Source organism: Furipterus horrens, unplaced genomic scaffold (assembly GCF_987537825.1).
Source record: "Furipterus horrens unplaced genomic scaffold, mFurHor1.1.pri manual_scaffold_4, whole genome shotgun sequence".
Taxonomy (NCBI): domain Eukaryota; kingdom Metazoa; phylum Chordata; class Mammalia; order Chiroptera; family Furipteridae; genus Furipterus; species Furipterus horrens.
In genome coordinates this window covers 172026561-172039698 of record NW_028327174.1, presented here as the reverse complement: position 1 = coordinate 172039698, position 13138 = coordinate 172026561, and the positions used below count along the sequence as shown (strand labels likewise).

The 13138-nt window shown below is 40.7% G+C and overlaps 1 protein-coding gene across 1 annotated transcript in view; it reads right to left on the bottom strand.

The window, feature by feature from the left end:
• UBE2R2 (ubiquitin conjugating enzyme E2 R2) overlaps positions 1 to 12682 on the bottom strand; it is a 77321-nt gene extending 64639 nt beyond the window's left edge. The window contains exon 1 of the mRNA XM_090274292.1: positions 11919 to 12682. Coding sequence (XP_090130418.1) covers positions 11919 to 12095 — 177 coding nt within the window. The 5' untranslated portion in view covers positions 12096 to 12682. The remainder of the gene's footprint in view (positions 1 to 11918) is intronic.
• Between the last annotated feature and the right edge of the window lie 456 nt (positions 12683 to 13138).

Below are 13138 nucleotides of genomic sequence, written 5' to 3'. Positions count from 1 at the left end.
TACCTAGCCAGGGCCTTCCTTAAATCTTAAGTTCTACAGAATTTCCATATTCTTCAGTATAATTTTCTTCCCTTATTTGGCAAATTTTCTACCATTCTTATTTACAGTAAATTTTAAAATATGATTAACAAATTCCATAAAATTCAGGGTAGGAACCATGAGGACAGAGTTATTATATTTTTAATTAAATATTTTATTGTTGTTCTATTACAGTTGTCCCAATTTTCTCCCTTTGCTCTCCTCTGCCCAGCCCACCCCTCATACCTTTTTAAAACTGATTTTTGAGAGAGAGAGAGGAAGTAGGGTGGGGAGAGGGAAAGAGAGAAAGGGAAAGGGAGAGGGAGACGAAGAGACAGACAGATATCGGTTTGTTGTTTCCCTAATTTATGTACTCATTGGTTGCTTCTTGTATGTATCCTGACTGGAGATCAAATCGGCAACCTTGACATATCCAGAAGATGCTCCAAACTGAGCTGCCCAACCAGGGCTGTACTTTTTTTTTTTAAACATTAGAGCTGATGTTTTTTCCACAGGGGTTAGTCCTTAATGGCTTAAATATATCACTATTTCCCAGTTTTACCAATGGGGGATATAGCAGTTAAATGGTAAGACCAAGATGGGCCTTCTTAAATGATGGTGGTTGTTTTTTCAAAAACCTACTCTCAGAACGCAAACGAGCTTTGCCCCCTTCAAAACACCTAGGAAGGGTGGCTATATACCCACTCCAACCGTGGCTACACTGCCACTGCTTACAAAAATTTAGGATTCTTTTTTTAGAAAATTGTCTTTGGAGCCCATTAGACAACTTCTTAATGTCCCTATTACTGGTGCATTTTGTTTTAACATCCAAAAGTGATTCTCAGATTCAACTTGGTGAAAAAGGTAAATAATCTGAGTAATATCTTCAAATCCCATGAAGGATATTCTTTTGAATAACAAACTTTTGCTTTTGTTTTATTACATAGTATAACAGGTATGGTTATAAGTAAACTTAAAAATCTGTTTTCTAATCTTTACGTCATTCTGTTTTTATAAAGGATTACCATATACTGAACATGTTTTTGTAACTTTGCCAGTTCTTAATATCTTATCAATGGGGCCATGGTTATTTCCAACAAGACAGCAGTCATTCAATTGTGCGAACATCAGTGTGCCCTTCCAGAAACCTAGACTGTACAGTACCCTGTACAAGGCTATTTGCAGGACTGGTAGTTGCTCTGGGTGCATCAGTGTGGGAGTGGTGAGTTTATGGGAAGGCTGACGACATTACACTACTGTAGACTATAAACACTGTCCACTTAGGCTACACTAAACTTACTTTATAAATTTGTTTTCTTCAATAAATTAATCTTAGTTCACTGTAACTTTACTTCATGAACTCAGTTTTTTAAAATGTTTTTCCTCTTTTGGACTAACAGGTAGCTTTAAACACAAACACACTGAACAGCTATATAAAATTATTTCCTTTCTTTACATCCTTATTCTATAGGCTCAGCTGGATGGAGCGTCACCCCATAACCAAAAGGTTGCAGATTCAATTGCTGGTCTAGACACATACCTAGGTTGTGGGTTTGATCCCTGATTGGGCATATATGGGAGACAACTAATCAATGTTTCTCTCCTTTCCTCTCTAAAAGCAATGAAAACAAATGTCCTCGGCTAAAGATTAAAAAAATAAAATTTTTTTAAAATGCTAAGACACAAGCACACACATTAACATAGGCCTACACAGGGACAGGAATATCAATATCACTACCTTCCACCTCCACAAACTGTCCCACTGGAAAGTCTTCAAGGGCAATAATACACACGGAGCTGTCACCTCCTATAACAATGCCTTCTATTTTCTTTTTTTAAGATTTCTTTTTAGAGCGAGGTGAAGGGAGGGAGAAAGAGAGGGAGAAACATCGGTCAGTTGTCTCTCCTACACCCCCAAATGGGGACCTGGCCTGCAACTCAGGCATGTGCCCTGATCAGGAATCAAACCAGTGACCCTTCCATTCATAGGCTAATGCTCAATCCACTGAGCTACACCAGCAAGGGCAACAATGCCTTCTTATACAAAGCCCCCTGAAGGACCTGACTCAGGTTCTTCTTGAGGTGTCACTCTTTTCAGATATATGTCCATGGTAGTTTGCTTGATTTTTTTAAATCATAGACTTGCTAATAAGTGTATATTGGCTCATGAACATTCCTCTCTATTAATGAAAACCTTCCAGTGTTGAGGTCCATGTTTTAAACTTTTTAAGGAGCTTATTGAGGTCTATAAAAGCTTTTGTTTGAACTCTTTACTGTGAATTTTCTTGGGGTTCTTTCTTCTTTTGCTTCTCCTGCAGTATCCCTTTCTCTTGCCTCTTCTTTAGCTATGTGTTCCTGTTCCAGTCCGAACAACTCATTAGTCAATTCCTCAGGAACCACCTCTAGGAGCTCCTCAATGTCATCCTCATCCACACCCAGGTTAAAGTTGTTTGTCATCTCAACCACAGCCTTGTTGATTTTTGCAACCTCCTCATACTTAGCAAATCCTTTTAAGTCATAGATGAACCTCTTGAGTATCTTCTTCTAGATGCCATTCATACACTCCTCAGTGACATCACCCCAAGCCCAAGCAAGGTTCCTGATGCAGTCATAGTTGCTGTATCCTTCCATAATTGCAGGTGTTTCCTCAACTACAGCAATAGCCTGGGCAAAGATCCTCCTTGGGTACTAGGCCTTAAAAGCTGCTATAAAGGGTATAGTCAAGGAACTAATGTAAATAACCCATGGACATGGACAACAGGGTGGGGACTGACTGTGAGGGGGGAGGTGAGCAGAGCAGGGGAGAGCAATGAGGGAAAGATGGTACAATTGTTAATAGGACAATAAAAAATGGAAAAAAATAAAAATTAAAAAAGAAAGCTGCTATAGTTCATTGATCCATTGGTTGGATCAAGGAAGTAGTGTTTGGAAGGAGAAACACCATGTTGATATTGGGATGAAGATCACCAATAAAGAGGATGTTCAGGAACATTATCAACAAGTAACAACATCTTAAAAGTTATACAAGGGCTATCCAGAAAATGTCCAACCATTAGAACTGTTTGTGTGGCATGATGTAACCTGGCAGTCAAGGGAAGTGGACTGGAATGCACAATGTGACCAATGACAACTTCACTGTACTAATTAGTGGGGCAACATTTGAGTGAGCATGTGTACTGTGTGGCCATTGCATTCAAAATGACTGCATGAGCAAAGCAACAAATATGCATCAAATTTTGCATTGAACTTGAACATTCCTCCACAGAAACTATTCAGATGATTCAGAAGGCTGCAGCTGCAGCTGTGGATAACTGGTAATTGGCAGCTTCATCCTGATAACATGTCCACTCATGCATCATGTCTCGTGCGGTTTTTTGGCAAAACATCAAATCACCCAGGTGACTCAGCCCTCCTATAGCCCAGATTTGGCATCCTGTGACTTCTGGCTTTTCCCAAAACTAAAATCACCTTTGAAAGAGATTTCAGACCGTGGATAAGATTCAGGAAAATGTGGTGAGGCAGCTAATGGCGATTGGGAGAACTGTGTGAAGCCCCAAAGTGCCTACTTTGAAGGGGACTGAGGCATCACTGTCCTATGTACAATGTTTCTCATATCTTGTATCTTCTTCAATAAATGTCTCTATTTTTCATATTACATGGCTGGATACTTTCTGGAAAGACCTCATATTATTCTCCAAACAGTGCTTTTCCATTTCACTGGCACAGCAATCCAGGAGGTCATCTTGGCAGAGCTTGGTCATCAATGACTTCTTACTGTTTCTGTAGTACATTGGCAGTGTGTGCTTACTGATATGCTTGAAGGTCCTGGGGTTCTCCCTGTGCCATATCACAATTTGTAGCCTGTAACATTGTCCCCAAGCAAGACTGTTGTGTCCTTAAAAACCTTGAGACCTGACATTGACTTAGCCTCCTTAGAGGATGAAAGTCCTTCCAGGCATCTGTTTTCAGAATAGGGAGATTTCATCCATATTGAATATTTGCTCTGGTTAAGTAATTTTCCTCCACATTCAATACATCTAGAGTTTGCAATACCTCTTCAGCCACCTTCACATCAGTACTCTGACTCAACACTCACTTTTCATTATGTAATGAATAAGAATACTTGAATCATTTAAACCACCAAGGACTAGCAGTAAATTCAACATTGTAATTGGATCCAGCCTTTTCTTTCAACATTGCAAATAAACTTTTTGCTTCAGTCACGATCATCATAGGTGCTGAGAGGAATGTCTTCTGTGTCTGGTCTTCAATCCAGGTCATTAGAATTTTCTCCATGTCTGATATAGGGCCAGTCTCAAATTTTTATTGGTCTCATTGCCTTGTATGAAGCAGATCCTATAAAAACTTCTGTCACTTTGTTCTTGTTCTTTAAGATAGTAGCTATGGTGAAATGTGGCATGCGTGCCTGACTGGTGAACAATAACAACCATCACTGATTTTCTACCTTCCTAGTTCTTAATCACTCTAATTTCATTTCCAGGTCAATGACTCGGCATGGCTTCTTAAGGGTAACATTAGTAGTGATTTTGTATGCTTAAGGGCCATGATGAACAAAACAGCACAAGATTAAATCAAACACAAGTAAAATGATGCAATCAAGAGATGTGGTAAGCCTAAGATTTTGAGGCTGCTATAGGAATAACACTGCATAGTGCTTTATAGCAAACTTTTTTTAATAAATAGAAAGAGTACACTCTAAAATAACATGAAATAGTGTAATAATACATAAACCAGGAACAGTTGTTTATTATCAAGTAGTATGTACTGTACATAATTCTATGTACTGTAACTTCATACAACTGGCAGTCCCAGTTTACACCAGTAGCATCACGAACATGTAAATTATGCACCGTACTATGATGTCACTAGACAATAGGAATTTTCAGGTCCATTACGATCTTATGGGACTTCCATTGTACATGTGGTTCACTGACCAAAATGTAGGTCCTCAAGTAAGTTAATTTTATTCAACATTGTTTTGTTATAACATTGATGAGATGCCATAGAAACTTAACTCTTGTTTTTATCAATTAGCCTACGGTAAAATTGGTTTCATTAAGTCATTTTGCTGAAAGTCATAGAACCTATCGAAGATGTTAAGTGAGAATTTATGTATATAAAATGAGAGTAACAGTAACTATACTTCGCAGGATATTCTGTTTAAAGTATGTGGCACATTGTAAGCAATAAATGTTAGGTGCTAATACCTACATTACTGTACTAAGGATAGCAGTGTGTATCTGCAATTAGATATAGCAATCAAAGTTTTAGCAAGTTTTAAGTGCTCATTCTATTTACCTTGCCAATAGGTTCACAGTAGTAATTCAATTTATTATTTGTTATAAAAAATATATTTTTATATTTGTTATTAAAACAAATGAGCTCTGACCAGTGTGGCTCAGTTGGTTGGGTATTGTCCTACAAAGCAATCACCTTTTCAATTCCTGGTAAGGGCACATATGCCTTGGTTGTGGGTTCAGTCCCCGGTTGGGGTGTGTACAGGATTCTCTCTGATGTCGATATTTCTCTCCCTCTTTTTCTCCCTCCCTTCCTTGCTCTCTAAAAATAAATAAATAGTCCTGGCTGGTATGGCTTGGTGGATTGAGTGCCAGTCTGCAAACCAGAGGGTAGCTGGTTCGATTCTCAATCAGAGCACATGCCTGGGCTGCGGGCCAGGTCCCTAGTTGGGGGCACATGAGAGGCAACCACACATTGACATTTCTCTCTCTTCTCTTCCTTTCTTCCCCTCTCTCTGAAAATAAATGAATAAACTCTAATAAACTTTTTAAAAAATTAAGTAAAGGTGTTTAAAGTGGACTATTCAAAAGCAAATAAAGTGCACTATTCACTTTCTAAAAAACATACTCCAAAATCTGAATGTTCTAATTCTCATATAGAAGAATATGTACCTAATATCAAACCTTGGCAATCTGAACTAAAATTATCTCTACCATTCTATTTGCTTTAGAATCAACTTACTTAAAGGTACATTTAGCATAAACTATGAATAACAATTTGTTACTGAATAAAGTTGAAATAAAGTTGACAGAATACAAAGAGGTTAGATCTTACTTGGACATCTATGAAGTAACTGTATGTAAAACAGTTCAAAAGAAGTTCGGGAACATAAAATAATTAAACCCTTTAAATATCTTTCAGCAAGACGAGAGTTCTGTAGTCTTAATCTCTGAATTTACAACTCTTCTTGTTATTTTCCCATAACAAAATTAGCAGAGGTAGACTAGTTTCTTAGATGACCTCCTTTATTTCATCTGTCTCCAACAGAACACTTTATCACAATATTGTGTTAATGTTGAAAAATACTGTAACAGGTCTTAAAACTTAAAAGCTCTGATTTTAATAACAATTTACAATTGTATCAATAATACCTACACCTCAGATTTGTAGCTTAAAGTCTACACATAGATTTTTAAGATCATTTATAAAATCTCTAAGTTTATCAATATCCTTATACTTTCCTTTACTATCTATAATGTAGTAATTCTTCCTACAGTATTTCACCTATTTGATGAGTGCTCAATAAAACTTTAACCAATACACTCTCTGAAAAAGGAATCAACATGCTGCCAAGAAAATATTAAGGCCCAAATCTTTTGCTCAAGAATAATCCATATTGGAGTTCTCCCTCTCAAGAGCAAACCTGTGCCTTTCCCTTTCCCCTCCTTGTCCCCTTCCTCTTTCCTCAAGGCATGCTACCTTTACCTTTCTTCTAAGCTCCAAGGACCCCTTCTTTTGCATCTATAACTTGTTTCTTGAGCCCCTTTATGACTTACTTTTTCTACCTCTGTGATTTTCTAAATAAACTTTGTTATTAAAAAAAAAAATCTTATATCAAATTTAAGACACAGATGCTAGTTTCAAAAAATTATCTGAAGATTTCAATGCGCCCTAGCCAGCTGGCTCAGTTCATTGGAGCGTCTTCCCGTGGGCCACAAAGTTGTAGGTTCCATCCCAGGTCAGGGCACACACAGGAGGCAATAGATCCATGTTCTTCTTCTTGTCTCTTCTCTCTCTCTCTCTCCTCCCTCCCTTCCCCTCTCTCTAAACTCAATAAACATATCCATGGGTGAGAATTTTTTTTTTTAAGATTTTAATGCAAGGTTCTCTCATAGCCAGGTCACAAGTGCCACTGTACTGACGGCAATTGTTAAGACTTCATGATCTCTAAGATACATCCCAACTTCAGAAAAGTTAAAAACCAGATAAATATGCATCTTGGAATCAATACGGTGAAAGCATACTCTATAATTTGCCATGGCAGGGGGAGACAGGAGCACTAAAATTACATTTAGAGCCCAAAACCATTGGACATTAACTGTGTTTTAATTTACAGTGTGGCCTTAGTTCACTTTAGTTCACTCGAGACAACTTCAACTTCCACAAAAGGTTACAGCTAAAAGCCCTAAGAGGTATTCTCAAAGTGAATAAGAAAATATTCTAAAATAAGAAATTTTTAACTGACTCATCATACAATTGGCTCTTTAAAAAAAAATAGTATTAGTTTTATAATTTTAAAGATTTTTTTTTAGTTGCCTATAAAATCCCCTAAAAAAGGGATCCTTAGCTTGTCAGTTAACCCTCTGAAAATGTATAGAAACGAGTTTGTTTTTTCCAAAGATTCATGAATCTCTCGAAAGTATCCAAATACCAAAAAGACTAAGAATCATGTTCTTAAAAATAATTGTTTCAACTACATATTAAGAATTACAGTCATAAAATAGAGTATTCTATATGGACCATTTAAACTTTTATGTTATGCACATTATGAAAGAGGCACTCTCACTTTTAGATCTCTACGCACTGCTATCATTCTTTTAGATCATTAACGCAGGAGCTCCAAGGAAGTTGAGAGCCACACTAAGATCACTACCAGAAATTTTTGGATAGTATTTTTTAAAGGAATGTGGTGAACTCATAAAAAGTCATCATTAACTAACTTGATCAACTATTTTTCCAGTAACATAATAAAATTCCAATTTTGGTGTTCTGTGTTCTAAGCCATCTTCTCCTACTTTGTGTTTTGTAATGATTGACCTTAGAGGAAAAACTCAAAGCAGCAAAGAAATTCACTTGGTAAGTCAATGAGATCAAGAAACTGGACAGAAGAATAGCAATGCCACAAAAGATTTCATAGTAAACCGTGAAACAGACACAAGATACCAGCTTTGCCTTCCATATATCCATACCCCTCTAAAGCTAAGAATCATATTGATTCTAGATATTTATTCTAAAAATAAATAAAAGGCAAGATTTTTTTTTTTAATTGTGAAATACAGGTCTCACAAGCCTCTAACACAACAGATGCCATAGCTAAAAAAGACTGAGCCAACTATTTCATGGTGAAAAAGTTCAGTTAGAAGCCTACTGACAGGTAAAAGTTAAAGGGAGTGACATTATGAAGAAATTTATAGAATGACTGATGGGTCCTGGCCAGCTAGTTCAGTTAAAGTACAGTTCCTCTTGATATGCCAAGGTTGTGGTTCAATCCCAGTTAGGACACATACAAGAATCAACCAATGAATGCTTAAGTAAGTGGAACAACAAATGGATGTTTCTCTCTCTCTCTCTCTCTCAAATCAATTAATTTAAAAAATTTTAATTAAAAAAAAAATGACTGACAGTCCCACTGCCTTCAGGAATTATTATGCAAAATAGAAAGAAGAGTTTAATTTGAAAATAAATTATACTAGCCCTGGCTGGTGTGGCTCAGTGGACTGAGCACCAGCCTGCGAACCAGGTTGCCAGTTTGATTCCTGGTCAGGGCATGTTGCCCGAGTTGCGGATTCAGTCCCTGGTCGGAGTACATATGAGAGGCATCAGTGTTTCTCTCTCTCTCTTTTTCTCTCCCTAGAAATAAATAAATAAATAATCTTTTTTAAAAAGAAAAATTATACTAAATATTGAAGGACTACAATTTGATTAAGGGAGAACAGTAGTAAGAAAAGTTCAGTCCAGCTTTTAACTGCAGCTGTAGTAGAACACACTAAAAGCCTTGTTTTAAGACAAAAGCAGTGAAATAAAAAACAATTTTTTAAAGTATATTTTATTATGCTGTTACAGTAGTCCCAATTTCTTTTTCCCTTTACTCCCCTCTGCCCAGTAAAAAATCAATGGTTTAATACTTATCACTAGTGTTAACTGCTCATGACCATACATTTGCTTGTTTCCAATGAAGGATTTTCAGATAAAATGCTATACAATAAAGAAAAAAAGGGAAGAAAATGAAATTGAAAAACATACACAAGACTAAAACGTAAAAACCTGCTTAAGAATTTTCATGCACTTTTACATGTCAAAATTAAAGGTAAAAACACTCAAAAATAAAGAAATCTGCCCTGGCTGGTGTGGTGCAGTGGATTGAGCACCTGCCTGTGAACCAAAGGGTCATCAGTTCCATTCCCAGTCAGGGTACATGCCTGGGTTGCAGGCCAGGTCCCCTGTTGGGGGCGCATGAGAGGCAACCACAGATTGATGATTCTCTCCCTCTCTTTCTCCCTCCCTTTTCTAAAAATAAGTAAGTAAAATTAAAAAAAAAAAATCTGTGGGACCGACTGGGTGGAGCGGGAGGCAAAGGGGGGAAATTGGGACAACTATAATAGCATAAACAATAAAACATTAAAAGAAATCTAACAGAACAAAATTGCAGATTAAACCATTCTTGTTAAATAGGACTAAAATTAAAAAGCATTTAATTTAAATCAATGTACAATACAGGAAATGCTTCTTACATGCTACCTCTTCCAAACTGAGAGGGCTCTCCACATTCCTTTCACAGTTACTTAAGCAAAAATATTATAATTTGAAAATATAATTTTTTTTAACAAACTCCAATGGAGTGAGACTATTCTAACTAGCATCCATTTACCTTGACTATTAATAATACTTTTTGGGAAGCAATAGTTTTTTGGAAATTAAACTTCATTCCACTGAATTTTGGCCAGTAAATTTGGCTAAATAATGCTCTCCTAGAAGTTATCACATAAATTCCATTTTGTGCAACTAATTTTTCCAATATCTATAAGCGAAAATTTATACTTAACAGGAGAATGTACGTTTTCTTAGTGATTTTAAATATTTGTATCTGAAAAAGTATAGTTTATGGTGACCACAAAAGACAAGGCATATGGTTGATAAGGGTACTACTCTTACATAATAATATCCTGAAAATGTGTTTTTATTAGTCAGTGACTATCACAGATATGAATATTAAACATTCCCCTACCAATTCTTCACATTCTCTACAAAGCTGACCCAATTTCAAGCCTGGATCTGATACCTCCACCTTTAGAAGGATAAAAAACAAAATTGGGTAGTCCTAAAAATACACATAACTATAATACATGACTTAACATACTAATTTGAAACTTCTGCCAAGATAGTACCTCCCTTCAAAACAAACTACGACTGACTCACTTTTCTATTTTACTTAATTTTGGAAATAAAAAAAAAAAGTTAATGGATTCCTAAGCATTCCTTTCCCTTGGTCTCGGTACCCACCATTTCAAACGTTCAACCTTCAGCCCTAGCCGGGTAAACTGACTTGGTTAGAGGGTGTCCTGACATGCTAAGGTTGCAGGTTCCATCCCCGGTCAGGGTACATACAAGAAGCAACCAATGAATGCATAAATAAGTGGAACAACAAATCGATGTTTCTCTCTGTCTCCCTCTAAAATCAATCAAAATAAATGTTTTTAAGAAGCCACTTCTAACAATTAAATGAAGTTCAACCTTCAATCTATGATTAGTCCCTTCAAAAAGTTTAAAAATAAAATTGAAAAATAACCTCAGTATTACCAAGTTATCTACCACGCAAATTAAAAATAACAATTAAAAAAAAAAAAAAAACCACCAGATTCAAGAATGTTCTAAAGTCATGGAAAACAATCAAAACAATGTGTATGGTCACTGTCTACGGAGCCAGTCCTACTCAGTGAAACCATCTCACCTCAGATGATACTTTTCATCTGTGAGACCACCCATTTGCTCGAGTTAACCACCTGAGCAAAAGGTTTCAATTTCGTCTCACTAAAGTGGGAAACTATCAATCTCCCTAACATAACAAGAAGTTCCACCCTCTGTGGCTATTTCTACATGTAGGAACAAAAACAAAACAAACAAACAAAAAGCCTGTAAAGTTGGTGGCAGGGTGAGGACAAAGGGCATTCTCAAACACCACAGAAGTAAATAGAGAATGAGAACAGAAAGGGTTTCTAAATTAAAGTTCCTTCAAGTGGATAAAGGCGAAGAAAGCGCAGGGAGCCTTGTTTAGCACCTCTAGGATCCTTCCTATCCTTCACTACCGCCCACCGGAACGCAAAGTTGGAACCACCACTCCCCAGAAGCCCATCAAATCCTCAAAATGTCAGGTCACTGGGCAACCTCGGGAATGACAGGCTAATACCCCTCCCCCACCCCCACTCCCCAAAAAGAAAGGTCCAATCCAATAAGTGCAGGTCACTCTGCCCTCTGGGGCAGTTCCAACCGGCGCAAGGATGGTTCTGATGGGAGGACGAGTGGGGAGAGACAGACCACCTTTCTTCCCTTACACCCTCAGTTGAGGAAACAAAACAAAGACAGCCCTCCTCCCCCCCGGGTCGTCACTACCCTAGCTAGAGAGGCTTTCCTATTTCCCGGTGCAGTCTGGCCTCCCACCCCCGCCCCCAGGACAAAGAAAAGGCCGTGGGTGAGCAAGGCCTTCCTGCCTCCACGAGTTGGGGGAGGGGGCTGCCGAGGTGAGGAGCCCCCTCCGCTCACCCGCGCTCACAGTCACTCTCACTCTTAGCCCCGCAAACAGCCGAAAGCGGCAGACAGCGGAGGCCGCCGCGATGGAAGCCTGGTCTGGGAGGGGTTGGGGGTACCTTGAAGTAGCCGCCTTCGTAGAGGGTGTTGGGGGGTCCGAAGATGGCAACCTCCCAGTTGTAGAGGTCGGACTCATCCACCAGGGTGATCCGGAAGCCCTCCACGGGTTCCTCCTGCAGGGATTTCAGCTCCAGCATCAGGGCCTTCTGCGAACTGGTCATCTGCTGCTGGGCCATCGCGGCGGCGCCGGGCCGGGGCCCCAGTCCTCACGCACCGGCGGAGCCGGACCAGGCCCCTCCCCTCGGCTCGCCCTCAGGCCGGGCCGCACCAGGGCCCTGTCTTCACACACCCAGCGGGCCGAACAAGGCCCAAGACGGCCCGTGGGCCGGCCCGGGTCCTCCTCACACACGACGCGGGCCGGGCCCTTCGCCTCACACTCGGGCCAGGTGCGGGGAAGGGTTGAGGGAGTTAGGGGAATTCGCTCCCGGTCCCGGTCCTCCCCCCCCGGAGGGGGCCTCAACTTGGGGGGGGAGGAGAAAAGGTGGAAGCGGAGAAAGGCGGCGGAGGGCTGGCGATGGTGAGGGGAGGGGGCCGGGTCGGCCCGGGAGCGCCGCGCTCGCTCGCCCTCTCGTCCTTCTCCGGGGCCGCCGGGGCCAGAGGGCGCGCGGGGCCGAAGGGCGGGAGAAGCGCGGCGCGCAGGGGTCTCGCGGCGGCGGCGGCACGGGGGGAGGGGCGGTGGCGGCGGAGGAGGAGAAGTGAGCGCCTAGCGCCGCGGGAGCGACGGAGCCGAGAAGAAGGAGGGAGGGAGAGAGGGAGAGAGGGAGGAGGGGCGCTCGCCGGGAGGGGGGCGGCTCTCGGCCACTGGCGGCCCGACGCGCGTGCGCGCGCCCCTCCCTCCTCCGCCTGCTCTTCGTCCTCCTCCTCTTCTCACTTCCCCGCCTCCTCTCGTCCACCTTGCGCGCTGGCGGCGCTTTGTGACGCCAGCATTTGTGCCCCGCCCTCAAAAAGCGGAGCAGCTGTGGGGTCGAAGTGTGGCCTCAGGGGATGCCCTTCGCTTCAGAATGATGGCTGTGCAGCTTGACACGCTGGTTCTTTCCAAAGGCGCGCCGGAAAGGAGCCTCTGGTCTTAGAGCAATCAGCGCCTCCTCCGTGGATCTATATCCAATGGCCTTAGGCGTCCTCCCTGGAGACCTAGTCCTCTGCAAGCCCTTCCCCGTGGAACACAGTCTGTAATCCGCGCACTCAGTGGGTCCTTGACAAGGATGTACCGAGAACGTGG